General features: G+C 50.5%; 1 protein-coding gene and 1 long non-coding RNA gene across 5 annotated transcripts in view; one reads left to right on the top strand and one right to left on the bottom strand.

Moving 5' to 3' along the window:
* The first annotated feature begins 3,026 nt into the window (after positions 1-3,026).
* LOC130153689 (uncharacterized) lies at positions 3,027-8,093 on the top strand. The gene is made up of 3 exons (XR_008823485.1): positions 3,027-4,152; positions 5,135-5,284; positions 7,954-8,093. It is a non-coding gene; the product is annotated as an uncharacterized LOC130153689 (long non-coding RNA).
* NRP2 (neuropilin 2) overlaps positions 7,551-19,134 on the bottom strand; it is a 90,704-nt gene continuing 79,120 nt past the window's right edge. For 2 of the 4 annotated variants that reach the window (XM_056348893.1, XM_056348892.1), the window contains exons 16-17: positions 11,664-11,732; positions 7,551-10,984 (exon numbers count right to left, since the gene is read on the bottom strand). In XM_056348893.1, coding sequence (XP_056204868.1) covers positions 10,731-10,984; positions 11,664-11,732 — 323 coding nt within the window. In that variant the 3' untranslated portion in view covers positions 7,551-10,730. Of the gene's footprint in view, positions 11,036-11,663; positions 11,733-19,134 lie in introns of all 4 variants that reach the window. The other 2 variants (XM_056348891.1, XM_056348890.1) reach the window with 1 other exon arrangement.

Genomic DNA, 19,134 nt, shown 5'->3' on the forward strand with positions numbered 1-19,134 from the left:
GCAGCCAGGAGGAGAGTGGGTCTCCCAGCTCTTGTCTTGCAGTGGATCGGATCCTGTAGTTACCTGTGCTCAGGGAGGAGGTGCAGGATGCCGAGCCTGATGCGGGCAGAAGGCTGGCAGTGCTGTCTGCATTTGCAGTCTCAGCCAAAGTGTATCCTGCCGAGGCTAGATGGGGGCATCAAGAGGCAGTGTTTTATGATTAGCCTCCTTGTTTGAAAAGGAAGTTTGTTTTTGTCAGGGACAGCGTTACAGTGCAGCTGGGGTTGCCTGGGCATCCCCACATGTCCAGATGAGACCTTTTACACCCTGCTTGCCCCATTAGAGGAGCCCAGCACCTGGCTGCTGCCATCCAAATTTGTCAGGACATCTCCTGGGCATCAGGAGTAGCGTGGATGGGGCTTGTTAAAACTTGTGCAAATATTTTCCTAGCTGCCAAGTTGCCTGGGCAGCTGCAATGAGTCACTGTGGCTGCACTGTCGCTCTGTCCCCGTGCTTCAAAAGCATTACCTCCCCTTCATCTCCAGTATCTGGGGGAATCATCATCACTTATTCCCAAATCGGGATGCTTAATCTCTTAAATTCCTGCAACAGTGCTGTGTTCACAACCTTGCCATTATCCCGAGGCTGATAACCTCAGGCAGAAGTGTTCATTTTTTAAGTCATTGAGCAATGTCCTGTTTGTGACACCGTAGATATCCAGAAATACAAGATACGGCAGGCCTTTCCATCCTCCCAAATCACCTGCCGAACCCTCCACTGTTCGACCCAGCCTCACTGTCCTGCTTAGCCCTTGAAATAGATCCCGGTTTAGAGCAGCTCATCTGCAGGTCACACTACAGCCCCCTCCTCACGTGCTGCAGTCTGGCATCACTGCACAGCGGGGCCTGCCAGGGACTGCAGAGCGCTGTTTTAATGGTTTTATCATGACACCCAAAGCATTACACCGGCTCGCTCCCGAGTGTGGCACTGCTCTGTTTTAATGAGCTTTGCAGATTGCATCGGCAGCGTGGACCCGGCTGTTTGATGGTGGTCAGCGGGGCTAATTAATCTGGTGTGCGCCCTGTGCCTGCCTGCGGCCCCGGCTGGGGCGATGCTGATAGCGCAGCTGGGCTGTGGCTGAGATGTGGAACTGCTTTAGACAGTGTGCTTAAAGGGGCCTGTTCTCACCCAGCTCTCCCCTGTAAATTGAGGCTACCACTGTTTCTAATGTCAAAGACCAACTTCTTCCTTTGGGGAAAAAAAAAAAAATAAAAAAAAAATAAAAGACTGCTTTTGAAACAGCCCCCAAGTAGCACACTGTGACTCTCTCTGTGATGCTGCCAGGCCCCGATGAGGATGCTCCTCCTTGGTACCTGTGTCTGCATCTGACCTCGGCAGAGCTGGCAGGGCTGATGCTGGGGGTCTCTGTCCCAGGGAGATGGGCTCATGTGCTTTGTAGTCCCTTTCCCCCCGAGCCCCCGAGGCACACGGCCCACAGGGTGCCTGCGGGAAGGCTTAACCGCCCTGCTGCGTTTCCCCCAGCCCTTCAGCGTGTGTTGTGCTGAAGCTGGAAGGAGCTGTTTGGATGGCATTGAGGTGTTTGTATATTTGAAGTTAAGAAAAGGGAGAGTTGCCGAGATGGCTTTTCCTTTCCAGGAGAAAAGCCAGAGCTGGGGCTGGGCTTTTCTTACTCCTCCTTCCCCCTAAACCAAAAAAACCCCAAGTTTTTAGCTGCTTCAGCAGGTAATCACTGCCTGTGTGTCAGTGAGCCATGGAAAACCCCCTTTGCTCCATAAAAACTGGCAGACACATCTGTCACCCTCCTTTTGACGTCTGCCTTACTGCAGGTTGGCAGGGAAGCGGCACTTTCCAGGCACTGGGATTTTATTGCAGTGACAGCAACAGGCAGTGGCGGCGGGGCAGCCGTGGTGGGAGGCAGCACAGGTCCCCTGCCTGTCCCCATCCTCGTCCCTGTCCAGGCTGTGAGGGATGGGTGGCCCCAGCGCAGTGCTCGGCTTGGCCTTGGCGCAGGGCTGGGGGTGTCTGGGCAGGACCCCCAGCACCTGGGAAGCCCTCCCGGCAGGGGCTGGGCTTCCATTGTCCCCCACTGCGGGTGCAAGAGAGGGGTGCAGCGGGGACAGGTGGCTGCACAAGCCCATGGCTCCTAGTGACCCTGGCTAAAATGGCGTGTCACCCATCGGAAGTGTCAGGCTTGGTTTTCTGTGTGTTTGCAGGGTGTCTCCTCATCCAGCAAAATAAATCGATACATAAGAATTGCCGGGCGAGACGTGGTGGCAGGGTGCCAGTCCTAGCCCAGCCAATTAATTTGCAGTTCTCATTAATCTGGGCTAACCTTTGCTCACATTTCCACCATGAGCATGTTCAAAACAAGGCAGACATTTAACTTTGTTTTGGGCAATGTTACTCTAATGTGGCTTTTTTGTGCATAGCTCTCTCTTTTATGGTAATCAAATGTACTGCCAACTTTTCTCTTGCTATGTACACTAGCGAAAGGAACCAGATGCTTCGTGTTTTCCTCCGAAATATATCTGAATGTTGTTTTTTGTTTAGTGTTTTAGAGGGAGGGCTGGCTTACAGACAGCATTTTGCAAATCCAGCCCTTGCTGCACCCTGTTTCCCAACTTACGGTGGGTCCCGGCTGTGGCTCCTGGATGGATTTGCAGTCTCTCCTCAGCACAGTGGGGATGGGAGGCACCGCGGGGCCGATCCCCGGCTGGCCTGGTCTCAGCAGGGCACGGCTGCCACTGGGGGACAGCCCCGTGGCACGGGTCTCTGCTGACGTGAAGTGAAAGATGTGGGGGCTGGGCAGGGTGGCCCACTGACTTCTCGCACCACAGAGCATCTGCAGCCTGGGCATGTTGTGCAATCGGCCACGGCGCTCGGGGATGCTCTGGGGTCAGCCAGGAGCCACGTCCTGGAGAAGCCGATCCCCAGTTCAGGAGCAGGTTGAGCTGCTCATGAGGAGCAATACATGTGGATTTGCCTAGTCAGTGCTGGTCAGCTTCTGGAAATGGAGGAATTTTGCTGCAGCACACCCAAGGATGCTGGAGTTGTGCAGGGGTCCTTGTGCCCACCCCCCCTCTCTGGGTGGTTTGAGGCTGGTGCTCTGCATGGTGGGCTCTGCACCTCCTTATGCCCACGCAGGGTCTAAGCTGTTGAAGCTCACCCAACGAGTTCTTGCTGTGAAAAAAACAAGCAGCCTCAGGCAAGATTGTCAAAAATACCTGTGCCACCAGGGCACTGCTGGCTATTTTTAATAATTCTATCCTCTACCTCCATCTGTACTACTACTATTTTTATAATCGCTTCTCTGCTTTCAACTCCTTATCTTCTTTAGCTTTCCCTCTCCTTTTCACTCTTTATACCCTAAAATCTTTTCATCACTTTTTTTTTTTTCTTTTTGGGGTCTGATTGAGCTTTATTTCTTCTCCTCTGCCAGATTTATGTGAGTTGTCCTGTCCAGCAGCCGTTTGTCTCTGCCTGATGACAGACTTGCCTTCCCATCCCCCCAAATCAGATTCATGGCTGTTCTTTAAGGCCCTTTAATATTTTAATACTCTGACTATAAATTTCATTTTCTTTAAGCTTCAATCCTTCTGTGGGCCTTCCCGCGGCTGGGTCGGTGGCTGCTCCCCGACGTGATTTGCGGCGTGTCACAGGCAGCGTTTGGGGTGGCTTTGCTCCGTGCACGGGAGCGGAGGACAGGGGAGGGAGTGTAGCAGGAATTCGCTTTTCCTTAAGCTCAGACGATTCTTCAAAACTTGACAGGAATTGACTTTTTTTTTTTTTTTGCTTCCAAGCTGTGATTTGTTGTGGGCTTGTGGTGCTTTTTATTAAAATGCTCTCGTAGAGTGCTTAAAAAGGTTGGCTTTACACAGCCCCAGCTTCCTTCTTTAATAAATGCAGCCTTGGCTTACAGTTTTTCCCTCTGATGTGTCAGCTGGGGAACTTGCTCTCCATCTCAAATACACCCAGACTGCTTAAATCATCCTTATTTCTCTCGGAGGGAGAGAGACTTTCTGCTCTCAGAAACTTTTCATACCCTAAGTTAATAAAACTTCTCTGCTGAAAAGGACAGATGTGACACTGTGCTGAGGATTTCATGGCCAAGCGCTGGATTATTGCTGTGGTGTAAAAGGCTCCCCAGCTCTGGTAAGCATATTGGATGTCTTCTTAAAATACGAGGTTGAAACGCATTTGGCAACAGCTGTCCCTGAAAGCTGGTGGAAGACCTCACCCCCTTCACTGGTGTGGTAGAGCAGGACGTGTTGGGGAAACGCTTCCCAAGGGACAGCACAGCCCAGGGCTGCCTCTGCATCCTCCAACGCAGCCCACCGGTGAAGCGGTGAGGTGAGGGAAGGGCTGCCCTGTGCCTCTGCTGGAGGCCACTCCGCTCAGGAGTGTGCTTCGAGGACTGCAAAGCAAGCTGGGCTGGAAGCCAGGGCAGAATTACTCTCTGTATAAACCCGAGAGACCAGGAGGGCAAAAATAGTGCTAGAAATTTTGTTGGCGTTTGTAAAGAAGTCAGTCATCTCTGTTATTAAGCATGAGATTGGCAGCTGATCCAAAGGGTGACAAATCAGCCCTGCACCCCACCAGGAGGGACCTGATAGGAAATTATCAGCAGCATCTGGGACAGCTATTTCCTCTGGGTTTGTAAACATTTAACCGAGGGAATGTTAGCAAAGTCTTCTGCAGCAAACAGTCCTGAGCTGGCAGCCCATGCTGGCTCATTCCACAGGCCTCCACCCACTGCAGCAGCACAGGGAAGCAGGACTATATTTTTTCCTTTGATTTTTAGCACCCAGACCAAGGCGGGGGTAGAGCTGCTGAGTGTTTAATTTGGTGCTTTCTATTTTGGATATTAGTGGTGCAACTGAGTTATGATACAGCAGCCTAGAGAGGAGTCATCCCCCTTCAACAAATTAAGGATTATTTTCCTTATTAAACTGCTTTAGTCACGGAGAGTTTGTTGCCTTAAATGGGTTGCTGTGTATAACTGGCATTGATAGGAAAGCCTAATCCTACCTGATAAGTGAGAGTGACAATAGAGACCTACTGAATTCAGTGCAGATTTTGCTATGGATGTATATGGACCAAAACTCAGTGTCACCCTCTGTATTTACACCCACAGGGCTCTGCTGAGCACCCACTGGAGCAGCTGATGTAAGGCTGAAAGGACACAGTGTGGACAGAGCAGTGTGACACCAGCTGCGGTGGGGTGCCTGTGCTCAGCTCACCAGGAGTCAGCGCTTGGGGGTTCACCAACACCTTTTGTGTCCAGGTGGGTTTAGCCCTTTGGAGGAGTAAAGGGGGAAGGTGTGAGCTGTTTCTGTGCAGCTACAGTAAAGAGAGCAATCAATCTTCCCCGGGGAGGGGAAGTGGGGAGCTGCTTGGCAGAAAGAAGGTGCCTTTATGGGTGCTAGTCATCATGGTTTGAGCGCAGGGAGCCTGGCAGATATGAGCTGTAAAGGCAACGTGCTGCATACAGCATGCTCCCTGTGGTCCCCGTGTGGAGGGGATGGGAGCACTGGCCTCCCTGCCTGCCAAAGTCACTGTCCAGGGTAAAGCCAGCGCCAGGTTTCGCTCAACCCCTTTGGATAGTTGGTGATAATGCCAGGCTCTGGGAGACAGAGGAACTCTTCAGAGAGAGACAGGAGAGAGAGGTGACGGGAGTCTCCACTTGCACCTGCCTGCAATTAATTAATTACGAATCTACTCATTAGCTCAGCCCCATGGCTCCCCCTCACTGCCAAGCCCCCAGCTGTCCAGAGAGCAAGTCATTATTTGAAAAGATTTCCCATTAAACACAAAAGCAAAGGAATATTTCCAAGAAGAGGCAAGAGAGACAGCGAGCGTGTGTGCACGATTGCAATCAGCTCTCAAGGATGTGCTGGAGCGTCTGGATTCCCATCTCGGTGCAGCCTGAGAATGGTGAAATAGATTTCATTAGCCCGCTCAGTCACTGATTACTCTCGTGCTACACGGACCGCCCTCGTGGCCCCCCCACACTCCAGCTTCCTCTGGCAGTGGGTACCCGTGTGTGCATGGCAAGTGCACACAGGTGCCTCTGGGTCTCAGCCCATCCCCCCCAAAATGCGATCCGAGCTAAAAAATACACCCTGAGATTCCCATTTCCTGAAGCGGGTGCCTGCCTCCCCTTTGTGCCCAGGTGGCAGCTGCAGCCCGGCTTTCAGGCTTTTAACCCAGCCAGTGCACACATCTGCTTTGCCACCCGTTTTTCTATTACCTGCTTTCTGCTCCTCGCTTTAGCGGAGGCGCCTCTTTAACCGCAGTGATTTACAGGCGGTGTTACGGCAGGACGGGTCTGACACTGATTGAGTCGCTTATCTGCCGTCTCTGTCCTGCTCTCTGACAGCCTCTCCCCCAGGTATCAATCTGCACATCAGTTCTTTATTCCTGGGTAAGGGAAGAGCTGTCAAGGTTGCAGCTACACTGTCATCTTCATCTAAGCTGCCAGCTGCCCTTCATCGCTTAAAGACCCTCTTTAACACACATGTGCTTTGGGAGGGGGCCACCGTGTTGGAGGTAAGGAGATGGCAGAAAAATTTCATTTGCTCTCAGGGTGCCTGGGGCTTGATGGATTGGCTCTCCTTTGTCAGACTGCCCGTAAATAAACAAGAGTTTCCATGCCGTAGGTTCAGCCCCACTGCTTCTCCAGCTGGCTCCTGGCAGTGCGGTACAGGGAGAGCAGCAGGGTGCTGGGACCCTGGTGAGATGCAAGGCTCCCTCAGTCCAGAGTCACCATCAGGGCAGTGGGAGAGAGGGTGGAGAAGGCAAGTGCATGGGGCCAGGCTTGGCTTTGGCGTTTGCCTGGAGTCCTTGCTGCTGGATACCTCTTGTAACTGCTGAGCACAGGGCTGAAGCTGGATGGCAGAGGGCTAAGCCATCCCGGTCACTCCCTGCCATTGCAGGGCCGTGGGACCAGGACAGGGATAAGCTGGCACCCAGCTCCTGCAGGCTGGTGAGGTGGCTCAGCTGGGATGGTCTGGCTCCCAGTACAGCCTGGCAGAGAGGGTGCAGGCTGCTCCCTGTGTGGTGCCTGCACGGCCATGTGCTGTGCTGAGTGACCCCCGGCCATCACCACGCTGCGCAGTTGCACTGCAAAGCCTTGACTGCACCTTTCTGCTCAGCACCAAGCTGTTTTAGCCTTAAATGACATTTTTCTTAGCCTAAAGCCACACTCCTCTCCAGGATCGCCAGCAGCACCGTGCAGCAGTGCAGGGTGGCAGGCAGGGACATGTGGCTGCTTTTGGGTTTGTGTTCAGGTGCTGTTCTTTGGCCAGAGCAGCTTCCAGCCATCCCCAGCTCTGGGAGGACAGGCTGTGTCCCAGTGGGAGGACATGTGTGTGCACAGGGTCTGTGTAAAGCCCCCTGTCACCTGGGGGTGACCCGAAGGGGTGGGCAGTGTGCATGGCCCTGCGTGCCTTCAGCTGTGCCTCGGCTTCCCTGGGGTTTCTAGCTGCCCTTGGCCCTCTCAGTTCAGTTTCCTTACTGCTGCTCTTTGATAAATAAAAAAGCCACTGAAACATAATCTCTACCATAATGTTTATTAAATAGTAATTTTAAAAGGTTTTTATACAAATCATATAAACACAGTTTGATTTTTTTTTTTTTTTTTTTTTTTTTTTTTTTTTTACACCGAAGAATCACAGTAAAAGCTCTTTAAGTCCGTAAGTCCTGGCTCAGCCAGTGAATGGTCAAACACCTTGAACTGCAAACCTTGGAGAAGTTCCATTTCTGCATATAATTTCTTAATGGTTTAATTCCCATGCTCACCCCGGCACCTTCCCACAAAACGAAATCACCCAGCACTACAGCCCGCCTGTTAGCAACACGTCCTCACCATGGGAAGGGTGTGGAGGCAACAGCCCATTTCAGCAAAGGCATTAACACCAATTTCTTTTTTTTTTTTTTTCTTTTTTCTTTTAGGAGTTTCACAGAGGGAACTGCGATCAGCAAACCTAATCTATTTGCAGAGGAGGATGCAATGAGTTGAATGCACTGATGACTTTTTTTTTTTTTTTTTTTTCCCTGTTGAAGTTACAATCAAACACAGTTTTCTGTAGAAGAACAGTAAAGCACCCAGCAGAGGTAAGTGAGGTATCGGCTTTGCAGCATTATTGGCCTGCTCCCGCCCGGCAAGCGCACACGTGTGGGCCCTGCCCCATCTGGAAGGGTCAAGCAGGACATGCAGGGCGGACACTTCGCTGGGCCTGTGCCAAGTTAGTGCCAAGATCAGCAGTACTCTCCTGCCCCAGATCAAGAGATATATTAACACGAGTCAGTCCCACGGAATAAGTCACATACACGATACATACAGAGAATTCACGTGCGTGTGCAAACACACTATTTCTGAATATATGTATATATGAACTCTTCTCTCTGTACGCCTACTAGACACCATAACGTCACCTTTTTAATTATATATTTTCACCTATTGTTTGCCTAAGTCGACTTTTCTACTGTATGGTCCTTTCCCATTCATCCTTCCCCTTTCCTGTGATTTGAGGGGGATAAAATCACCAAGCAGCAGCAATGCAGCTTTGAAATGGTCTGGTACATTTCCTCTTACTGCCTCTGTTTCTTTTGTACAGTAAAATAACTCCCCTGTGGAATCTGTCCGTGAAGAACGCCAAAAGAAATAAGGTGATTCGAAAGGAGAATCTGAGTAACATTTACTGCTGTTCCTGTTGGGCGCACAGTGTGAGTTTAAAAAAACGAAGGTCTCTGTGTGTGCATGTCTCTGTGTGTGCGTGTATGAACTGTGGATGTTTTGATGACACAGCTGCCCGTATCTGCTTCCCCACTAACACAGGCATCTGCCTTCAAGTGGAGAAGTCTTTTTTTTCCCCCTAAAAACTTACTGTCTGATGGAGCTCTGCATGAAACACTAGACAAATATTCCTGTTCCCACTACACCAAGGAGCAGCTGTGGCACTGTCCGTGCTCATCTCCTCTCCAGATGTTGCTTGCCTCCCCAAACACCTGGCCTCCAGCGGGATGTGTTTGCAGGGGCTGTGCAGACTGAGCTTCACAGCACATCACACCTTCGGCTCTCTGCAGTTAGCGAGAAAAAAAAAAATAATCCATCCTCAACCCAAACTATTTGGTAGGCAAAAAGTAAAATCAGGACATGTCAGGTATTTCCAAAGAAAAACCCAACGTTCTGGAAAGGTTTCTTGCTTATGTATGTGCAAGCTGATAGGGGTGATCCGTCTGCACTGAATTGGAAATGAAGGCGTTGGTTTCGGGTCCAGCATTTGAACTCTTTTTCTCCATTAAACTGTTTTCATAACACTCCTCTCCCACGGCACAGCGGTAAGTGGAGAGCTATCAGCTGCCAGACAATGTAGCCAGACCACTTGAAAGTAGAAGGACCAGACTTCTTCAGCCGGGCTCTACCCAGTAGAGAGTGGCGAAGAAGAGTGTTTTGCCGGGGAAGGATGAAGGCCTCGCTTGTTGTTTGATACAGCACTGATCATCAGACAGAGGAAAAATACTTCTTCTAAGGCACTTGTTCAAAGTAAAACAAAACACAGCTCATAAATAAAACTTCGGGTTTTTGCTACTGATGAGGAGCAGCGCAGCTTTGCTCCGAAGGAGATACAGCGCAGCCCTTTGGTCCAGCGGGGCTGGCGGCCCCAGGGAGACGGGGAGCACCATGAAGGGGAGGGGGGCTGGTTCCTGGGGCTGTGGGCACGGCTCCAACCTCCTTCCTTGCTCATTTTCCCTCCTTGGCACTTTGGACAGGCCTCGGCACTGTGCCTCAAGACAAACCCCGAGTGAAGCCCCCTTCCCAAAGCCATCGCCTGAGCACTGGCAACCTGACAGGCTCTAGCTTTTGTTTGCTGCAATTTTCTCATTATAGCAAAAACAAAAAAAAAAAAAAAGGGCAGGATCAAGAGGGGTGGGAGATTCAAAGAAAGGCCTTCCTGATGAAGGCCTCAGCTGTTGCAGTCCAAGATCTGGATTTAATAAATGGCTGTTATTCACAAATCACTTTAAGGCTCTTCAGCTTCTCTCCAAGAGGTGCTTCTACACGTAGGGTTTCCTTTCTGTTTTATTTCTTAATGATTTCAGAAAGTGCTGCTGTTACCATCGACACTAAAGCCAGTATCCCACCTTTTCCCCCTACCAGGAGAAGGAAAGTTGAAGGTTACCACATGCTTCCATTTTCAGGACTGGAAACTGCAGCTTCCTGGACTTAGTGGGAAGTGCACAAATCCCTACAGCCAAAATGATACCTGGATGGGGTCTAAAATGGACAGGGGTGTGTGTGTGTGTTTGTTTTTTATTTTGAAAGACAGAATGGCTGAAGAAATTCCTCAGCCGTCTCAACAACTCACCAGAGAAAGGAGGTGGGATATAACGATCAACATTTAGTTCCTCACATCCAAAAGGTAAACCAGTCTCCCCACCACATCCCAGCCGCTCGCATCAGCAGAAAATGAAGATGAACCAACAAACAAGGGTCTCGGTCCCCCCTTGCCCAGCTCAGTCAGGTTTGCGGGAAAGCCCGCTCGGTCCTGGCAGAGCACGACCCACCAGCGGGACCTGGCAGCAGGAGTAGCGCCTCCCCTCGCTCCTCCCGCAAGCCTCCTTTCCCGTTATGGCATTCAGTTCCCATAGAAAACAGCAAAAAAATGTACCCCCCCGCCAGCCCATCTCACCGGGCACAATACCAAGGGTGATCCCCAGGGCACACATCAGGCCTCCGAGCAGCATTTCTGGTGGTTCATCTTGACTTTGTGCTTGATGCCGTCGTACAGCTCGAAGTTGTAGTTCTCCAGCGTGGTGGAGCTCCGTGAGGACAGCCCAGCGTACGAGCACGTGCAGTAGAGGAGCAGACCAGCGCAGATGGCTCCAAGGAGGACGCCCAAGGAGCTCATCGCTATGATGGTCACCAGGATGGGATCAAGGGTGTAGAGCCAGCTTTTTTCTTTGTCCAGCTTCGGGGTTCCTGGAGAGTTAGTAGAGAACAGTGTGTCGTTCCTATCCGATCCAAAGTAATCTGCAGTGGAATGGGCACTTATTATCCAGGGATCACTTTTTTCCCCCCACCTTCATGCATTTCTTACCCAGAGCTGTGGTGTCCTTACAAGAGTATAAGCCCACCCCCACCCCCCCCATAGGTATATTGCAGTGGGATTCACTAACCCTAGTCTAGAAGCAATGCAAAGCAGCAAACTACCAAGTCAGGTGTCCTGATTCACTTTTACATCTCAGGCTATGTAAACAGCATGCCAGCATTTTACACCCACTGAAACTCTGTCCCTTCAAGTGCCGTTGGGTTCAAAACTATGGAAACAATCTGTCACAGCTCCCAGATTTAATTTTCTCCATTTACAAGTCTAAAAGCCACGCAAGCAGCAATTAATGCTTGAAAGATCAGTTCCGCTTGTCCTAACACAAATACAATATATTGACTTTGCAAGGTTGCTGGCTGTTGAAAAAGGAAAACAAGAAAAGAAAATGAATATCTTTGTCCAGACACTAAGCCACCACTTCAGCGCTCATTCCCAATCGTGTTCTAGCTCCTAACCCTCACTGAAGCTGAGGTTTGTGAGTAATTGTAGCATCTGATACTGAAACACATGCTCACATAAGATAAATTATCCACATGGCATTTGAGTACCAACCTGAATCATCGTTGTCTTCGAAGTCTTGCTCAGAGATTGGAAAGTCATCCTCCATTCTTGGGAAGTTCACTAGAACAACAAAATGGGAAGCGACATTTGTTAGAAGAGGCCTTTTGGAGACTTCATTGTTACTGGTCACTGGACTGGGAGACAGGCCAGAAGCAATGGTTAAACTACTGCAAGGCTTTTCCTCATGGAAGGAGGAAGAACACTTCCTCTTTTTCCTTTGGCTGAAGCCAGTGAAGACACTTGTATACTTGAGAGAACAGGATCTTCTCGCTACATCACATTTCGTGATCACCAAATGACCAGCTTTTAAGAAGAAAAGAGAGCGAGCGAAAAGCAAAGAAACCAGATAACTTGAATAGCACTAAAATATTGTCATTGGTGCCTGCATAATGGCCATAATTCACTATTAACATGCTCATGGGTATTATCCCTGCAACTGTGAATAGGATCTTAGTGCCTATCATTACTTGCCACTAATGCTAGATCCATTTAGCACACTCCACTTTTCATCTTTTCCCATACATCTTACTGGACACAGAGCTTCAATGACCCAGTTTCTCTTTGGGTTTCAGATAAATTCATAGTAATTTGAGGAAGTCATGTATCATCATTACATGTTTTAATGCAAAAGCTGGTTGAAATGGGGAGAGCAGCAAATGGGTGTCCATATCTAGGCATTTATGTTAACATTTCTCTGATCTAAATTCCTTTTAGTGGTGACATTTCTTTTTATTGTTCAGCACAGATCAAGCACTAGTAACCAAATGCACATGCTGTAATCTGAGCAGAAGTTATTTTCCTGTGCAGTCTTCCTAGCATTATCTCTACGTATAGTTACTATGGCTCTGTCTCAGTTTTCCAAAAGAAAATGTCCTTTCATTTCGATCTGCTTAGATTTTTCAAAGCTGGCTGTAACTTGGGGTGCTTAACTGAGAAGGCACCTCAAAATGATCAGGAATGCAGAAAATCAGGGACTACTAGAAAGCGGTAGAAGTCACATCCTTGAAATAGTTGTGGTTAAAAACCAAGGCTACTTTGCCTCTTGTGCAAAAACAGCAAGAAGAGTTTAAAGAGGTTACTCATAAACAACCCAAAGCAAAGAATATAACCTGTGCCTAAAAAGCCATGTGCAAAGAAATTTTGCAAAACCTTAAAAAAGAATATTTATACAGAGATTTAGGACTTGAAAAGGCCTCCTGGATTGTCAAATCCATTTTTTTGCTATCCCAGGCAATGGTATCAGGTAATCCCTGTCACTTGCAGAGCAGGGTCTCTGCCGAACACCATGCTGCCCCGACACCACCTTACACCTGGCTGCAGTGATCCTCTGTGCTGGTACTAATGATACCTTCCCATATATTCATTCTTTGGGCAGAATTGTCTTTTGCCTTCTGCACTCAAAGGATTAAGGGATTTCTTTGCATTTTCAAGCGCATCTAGCAACAGGAACACACAAAACCCAGCACTTGCCCCTCCTGACGATGAGCTCTGTGTCTAGCGAGCCAGGTAATTAAGCCGACTCGAGGCTGCTGGTAGCTTGTTGAAGAAACATAGGTGCACACCATCTTCTGTAAATCCTCACTTTAGTGGCGGGTTCACATGATTTCTCAACACTTCCAGAACTGACAGGCCCAGATGGCAACATCTTAGGGCTGGGAGAACTGCCTGAGGGTCTCTTGCAAACATTTAGAGCTGAACATGTGGAAAAATAACTTGCAAAGCAGTTTGCATGCAGAGACGTCTGCTTTGCTAGTCCTCTGTCAGAAGACAAGCAGTGAAATTTGCCATCCGTGTCACCCACACAGCCCCAGGGAAACTGTAGGTTGCTCGAACACAAGCAAAGGTTGAAATCGGCCCACAGTCCGCCCAAGGAGCCCATGTGCATGGAAGGGCCGTTGGAAGTTTTTTGCCTTTCCGTATTGCAGCTCTCTAAATTTTGTGTGAGAACAAGCTAGCAATTTGGTGCTTTTTTATTTTCCCAGGGTAACCTTGAGGGAAAAGCCAGAAAAAACAAAGTATTGGTTAATCAACACTTTCAAAAGAACACCAGTTCTTCCAGGCTGAAAGGAATGCGCGCTGGGAAAACTTAAAAGGAGAGAACATTAATACAAAAAAGTCCAGCCCAAAATCTATTTACTCTTTTAGCAGTTTTCTCAATTCCCCATGCTAATACGACTCCAAGTCCTCCTTAAACGATATCTTCCTCCTCCTCGCCCATTCTCCTTCCTCCTCAGGCCCACGGTAGGCCCTCATTCTTCTGCTCCCCGCACACTATTTCATTGCTATCAGATTCTCTGTTGTCACACCAGCTTTGGAAAAATACAACTCAACGTTTCTTTTTCCTTAGTGGGGTTTCTCGAGCCATTAACGAGTCGGCTCTAGCAGTGCGGCCACCTGTGGAAACTGAAGCTGGAGGTCTCAGTTCAGTTCCTAGGGGTGATGGTTTCCCGTCACAGAAACCAGCCCTCTATTTGTCATCAGTTAGGCTCCTCCGTGACAAGCCTCAACAACATTGTCACAAGCAGAGCAGGCCATGGAAAGCGGTCCCCAGAAAAGCCCTGCAAGCTGCTGGGCACAATGGGAGGAACACACGTTGCCCCGTGCTGTGGAGAGTTGCTTCCTTAAAAGGCAGCTCTCGGGTGCAATTTACTTTGCATTTTAAAAGGGAAAAAATATGCTGGAGAAGGGTCGGCAAGAAGGCTAGGGGAAACTGTATTTAAACATGATGAATGCTTTCTCCTGAGTGAAAGGTCCTTTTTAAAGCACGTGTGCTGAACAATGGCTGTGAGCACCTAGCCAGTTATGCCCAAAAGATGATGTTAGTGATGCCGTTCAAAATGGCCGGATGCCGAGAACGGCTGTTATCTGTTGGATCTGAGAGCGCTGCCAGCTAAAAGGCTAATTTATGGGACCTGAAAAAAGAAAGATGAGATTCTAATCAAAGACAAGGCGCAACTAAAGTACCATGTTCGTACGAACTCACATGGGGGGAGAGTAGGAGAGAATTAGTATTACTAGAGGTTAAGGAGCTTCCATGTACATCTGTTTCAAAACAGCAGCAGGGGTGGGAAGGGCTGGGCCAGGGAGGGGGTTACTGGAAGGGGTGTGCCATGTGCTCCATACGCCTCGCCAGGGCGGATGGGGGAGGCACAAGAGCTGATGAGGGTCTCTGGTGTCTCACCACAGACATACACTTGCCTCTTGCAAGAAAACTCTCCAGATGTGCCGGAGACAGCTCACCTCTGCAAAGCTGAGGTCAGCGCATCCTATGGACCAGCATGTACCTCCTGCCAGCACACATGTCAGTGCCAGCCTGCCTGCGTGGGCTTGCCAGCAGTGCCCACCGCCTCAGGCAGCGACCTTTGCACAAGCCAAGGGCTATTGCTTTGGAAAGGACACCCAGTCCCAACTGCTGGAACCTAGGCACATTCCTCCAAGGCAAATGACCATCAATGCGGAAAAAAATGCTGTTTCTTTCTAGACTGACTTCGTCTGGTTTAAGTCCAGGCACAGAGCGCTGCCTCCTGCCAGATCCCTTCATCCCAGGGCAGAGCTGTGTCTATCACCACACATCTCTCTGCACACAGGCATTTACAGATGTCTTGGGCTCTTTCTAGGGGAAGAAAATGAGCCTCTCAGCAGGAGGTGCCTTTCCCAAATGATATATCAACCTTGTAGCAATTTCCAGCCCTTCATGTTGCCTGCCTGCAGCCTCTCAGGGAGCACAGGGGAGCCTGGTCCAGCGAGTGCCTGGGATGCACTCCTGCCATCCCTGTGCTCCTGCTCCCTGCATGGGTCTGGGGGCTCTGGGACCAAAGGGGATGCACCAGGTGATGGAAGTTTGTGGACTATGCTACGTACTGTCTTTCACTCCCCAGTGACATGACATCTGTGGCTGTGCCTCCCGCTGGCTGCCCTCTGGTCCTCTCCACAGTGGGGAAACAACTGTGTTGCTCACTTCCCTGAAAACAGCAAGTGCCCTCCTGCGTGCACACCCCTCTCTCCTGCTGCTACAACATCCACCTTGCCCACTGCTGTCCTGCCTGGCAAGGCGGGTGTCAGAGGTGCACAGCTGCTTTGCTGCCAAACAGCACCCACAAAGGCCTGAAACGTTAAATCCAGCTAAGCCCAGGAAAATGGGGTCAGAAATTACCGCTCCCCAGCCTTGGCAGAGAGAGGCAGAGCTCTGGCTCCACTCTCATCCTCGCTTTTCTCCCTTTGCTCATTCCCAGCCCTTTTCTCTCCACAGCAATAGCGTGACTCCAACACGCGTCATTTTGTTTTGACACAGCAGAGCAGCCGCCGTGGCCTTGCCTTGACACCGCTGCGTTTGGCGCCGCCGCGCTGCTCCTTCAGCTGGGAGCCCGGGGCTGGGGGCTGACACCTCCCACCCTCAGCGAACGGGGGGAAGCAGCACCAGGCACCGGGCACAAACACTCCCTCTGAAACCCCCACCGCTCTATTTCCAGCCGAAAATCTGCCTCACTTCTCTCTTCCCCGCTCCTCCAGAAACACAAAACAACTTTCGTTTACAAAAGGGCTAAATCCCTGCCAAAATTCAAATTGAAACAGTGCTTTGGCTACAGCTGAGCATTAAAGAAAGCGAACATGCAGCCTCTCCCCTGGCCCGGCCGCCCTCCACTGCACGGGAACCCCTGGACCTTGTCCTCAGATTGCCTCGGGGCTGCCCCAGGAGTGCTCGGTGCACACCGTGGCACCGTCTTCAAACCGAGGGATACTAAGGACCCTCTTGCACTCCTTGGCCTTCCCGCATGCAGACAAGTTGGGGAAGCATAGCTAGTCAGGTGAAGACGGCCACTGAAAGCACTTAGAGGCTCAAAGCCAGGCTGGCTGCTTGGTATGGAGACAAACATGAGCAGGCAGCTATTTCCAGCCCTGGCACTGCCCTCCGACGCGCGGCACCCTGCCCTTGCTGCCCACATGGCAGGTGGCCAAGGTGGCTGCCCAAAACACGGACCCTGCCAAACCCTCCCTGCAGCAGCCACATCCCCTGGTGCAGCCCGACCCTTTCCCAGCCACGTCTCGCTTTTGCACCTCTCCTCAGAGCCGGCACCAGACAAGGGAAACTGGTGCCGGTGTGCGCGTGTACGTACGCATTACAGTGGCACTACACAGCGTGGTTTTCCTCTCCCTCTCTCTTAGCACTGGACTACCCGGGTAAGGAGCCTCCATTCGGGTTCACACCGTGCTGGAGCTCACCAGTCCCAAACGGAGCAGCTCACCAGTGCAAGGGCAGCGCTGCCAGCCCACTACTGCCGTGCAATGGCTTGGAGCTGGGGGAGAAGCTGGCAGCTCTGCAGCATCTTGATATGTTTACCTCCCTCCCCGTTGTTGCTGTTTGTTTTTACAGCGGCAATGGCTAACGACACGATTCCTCAAACTGGCAGTCACGCCTGCAATCGCTGCTAAGAGCCGCCAAGGCCAGTGATGGAAGAGCTGTGGCGGAAAGCCAAGAGGCTGTCCGAGCTCGCCTCGGGGCTCTCGCTTGGTGCTTGTGCACCTCGCTCTGCTGCCCTGACACGGGATAAGCTGGGGCCAGCCCAAATAAAGTCAGTAGGCTTTCACAGGGTTTCCAGAGGGGCAAAAATCCCAACACGGCCCCATGCACGATCTGGTTTCTACCTTACTCCCTTGCATTCACCAGCAGAGGCATTTCAACCCTGCCCAGGAAAAGCCAACCTCGCCCTTACAAGCCTGGGGGAAAGCAGCTCTGGGCTCCCTGCACCAAGTGTCATCTTGCAGGTGCTTGCCCCGGCAGGAGGCTGACCCGGCCATGCGTCCCGTCTCCAGGCTGGGTGAACACGCACTGTGCTTTGCAGCCTGCTCCCGAGCGCTCATCTATCTCGGGCACACTGACATTGCCTGGGCAAGGTGCAGCATGGCACTCTTTGCTTTGCCAGGCCATTGCTCCCTCTTTTGCACCCTCCATTAGCCACCAGCTTTGCCCCATCACTTACAGAGTGCCCGTGGGTCCCCTCCTGCCAGCCGCACGGAGTCGCTTTCCCCACAGCATGGCAGCAACTGCAGAGATAAAAAGACTGAAACCATCACCCCCCACACCACAGGAGCCACGTCCTGACTCTCCCTGTGGCACACAGGAAACATCAGGCTTCTACCATAATGCCGCTTCCTGAAATATGGAGCCCCTACTGCTACCCCAAAAAGTTTACCCCCTTTTTTCTAAGTGGACTCTTAAATGCCTGCAGTTACCTGCAGAAGAGGTTGCATCAAAATCACATGAAGTCGTACTTATTTTCTTACAGTGTGCTAATTTTAGCTGCTTTCTTCCCTGTGATGTGCGGCAGCCTGAGCAGCACCCAGCTCTCCGGTCAATCTGGCTGTGGCGCACATACAGAATAATTAAACCCTGAACGATTTCTCCCTTTTCGTCTGTTTACTTAACAGAATTTTTTTCTTCCTTGCTGGGAAGCCATCAACCAGTGTCTCCCTCCCTGTTTTTTTGCATGTGCATATTTGTTTTGAATTTTGCTTGGACAGTCACTGAAGTGTACAAAATGCAAATTACAAGTGTATGGGCTTTGCTGTACAATTAGAGAAAAACAAAACCCACCAAAAAAAAAAGTGGCGTGGGTCCTCAGCTTTGCTTGTGTTTGAACAGCCAAAGCGAGGGATCATATTGAATTATTTTTCTGTTGATGGCCTGAATTCCTAGTAAAGCCAGGAAGTTTCATTGAAAAGCTGAGCTGTATGCCAGGGTAAAGAGTACAACAGAAGGAAAATAAATGCAGGAGGGAAATAAAAACCTCTCAAACTGGCAGCAAAATATATTTCACATGAAACGTGATGCTGCTGACTCGTCTGAGATGAGGTGCATCTAGAAAAGATAGGAAGGAGAGCGATGCTGCAGCAGAGGTCCCTGTAACAAGGCGGGAGGACTCAGGTGAAGGGAAGGCTGGGGACACACACCTCTCCAAACCCTCAGTGCTGCGACACCCGGGATGCTCCCACACAGTTCTCCTGTGCAGTCCGACACGCAGAGGCCCGGCAAGGATTCCCAGAAGAGGAATGCATTGCCTTTTGGTAACGGCTTACCCGGTTTTTTGTTGTTCTCAGGGACAGAGTGCGCGGCTCAGCTGAGCTGGCAGCCGAGCCGGCCCCCGGGGCCCTGGGAAGTTGGATGTCCTGTCTCCCGGTCCCGGCAGGAGAAATTCTGCATAATCACATTGAGCAATTTAGCACTTAAGCAACGTTAGCAAAATCCCCAAACAATCCCCAGTGTCAATCCAGCCACCCAAAACTCCCACTAAGGACTGGTACAAATGTAATGCATCTAAAAGCTGCTATTAATGGCCCAATCCTGAGTGCAGCGAGGCAGGGTGCACACACCAGCTGCGCTGCCGGGAGCTGGGGCTGCGCCCGGCAGGAATAGGCACTTCACTTTGCTAAAGAAAATAGCCCTGATGCTCCAAAAGAGAACATG

The sequence above is a fragment of the Falco biarmicus genome, chromosome 8, assembly GCF_023638135.1.
Source record: "Falco biarmicus isolate bFalBia1 chromosome 8, bFalBia1.pri, whole genome shotgun sequence".
NCBI lineage: Eukaryota > Metazoa > Chordata > Aves > Falconiformes > Falconidae > Falco > Falco biarmicus.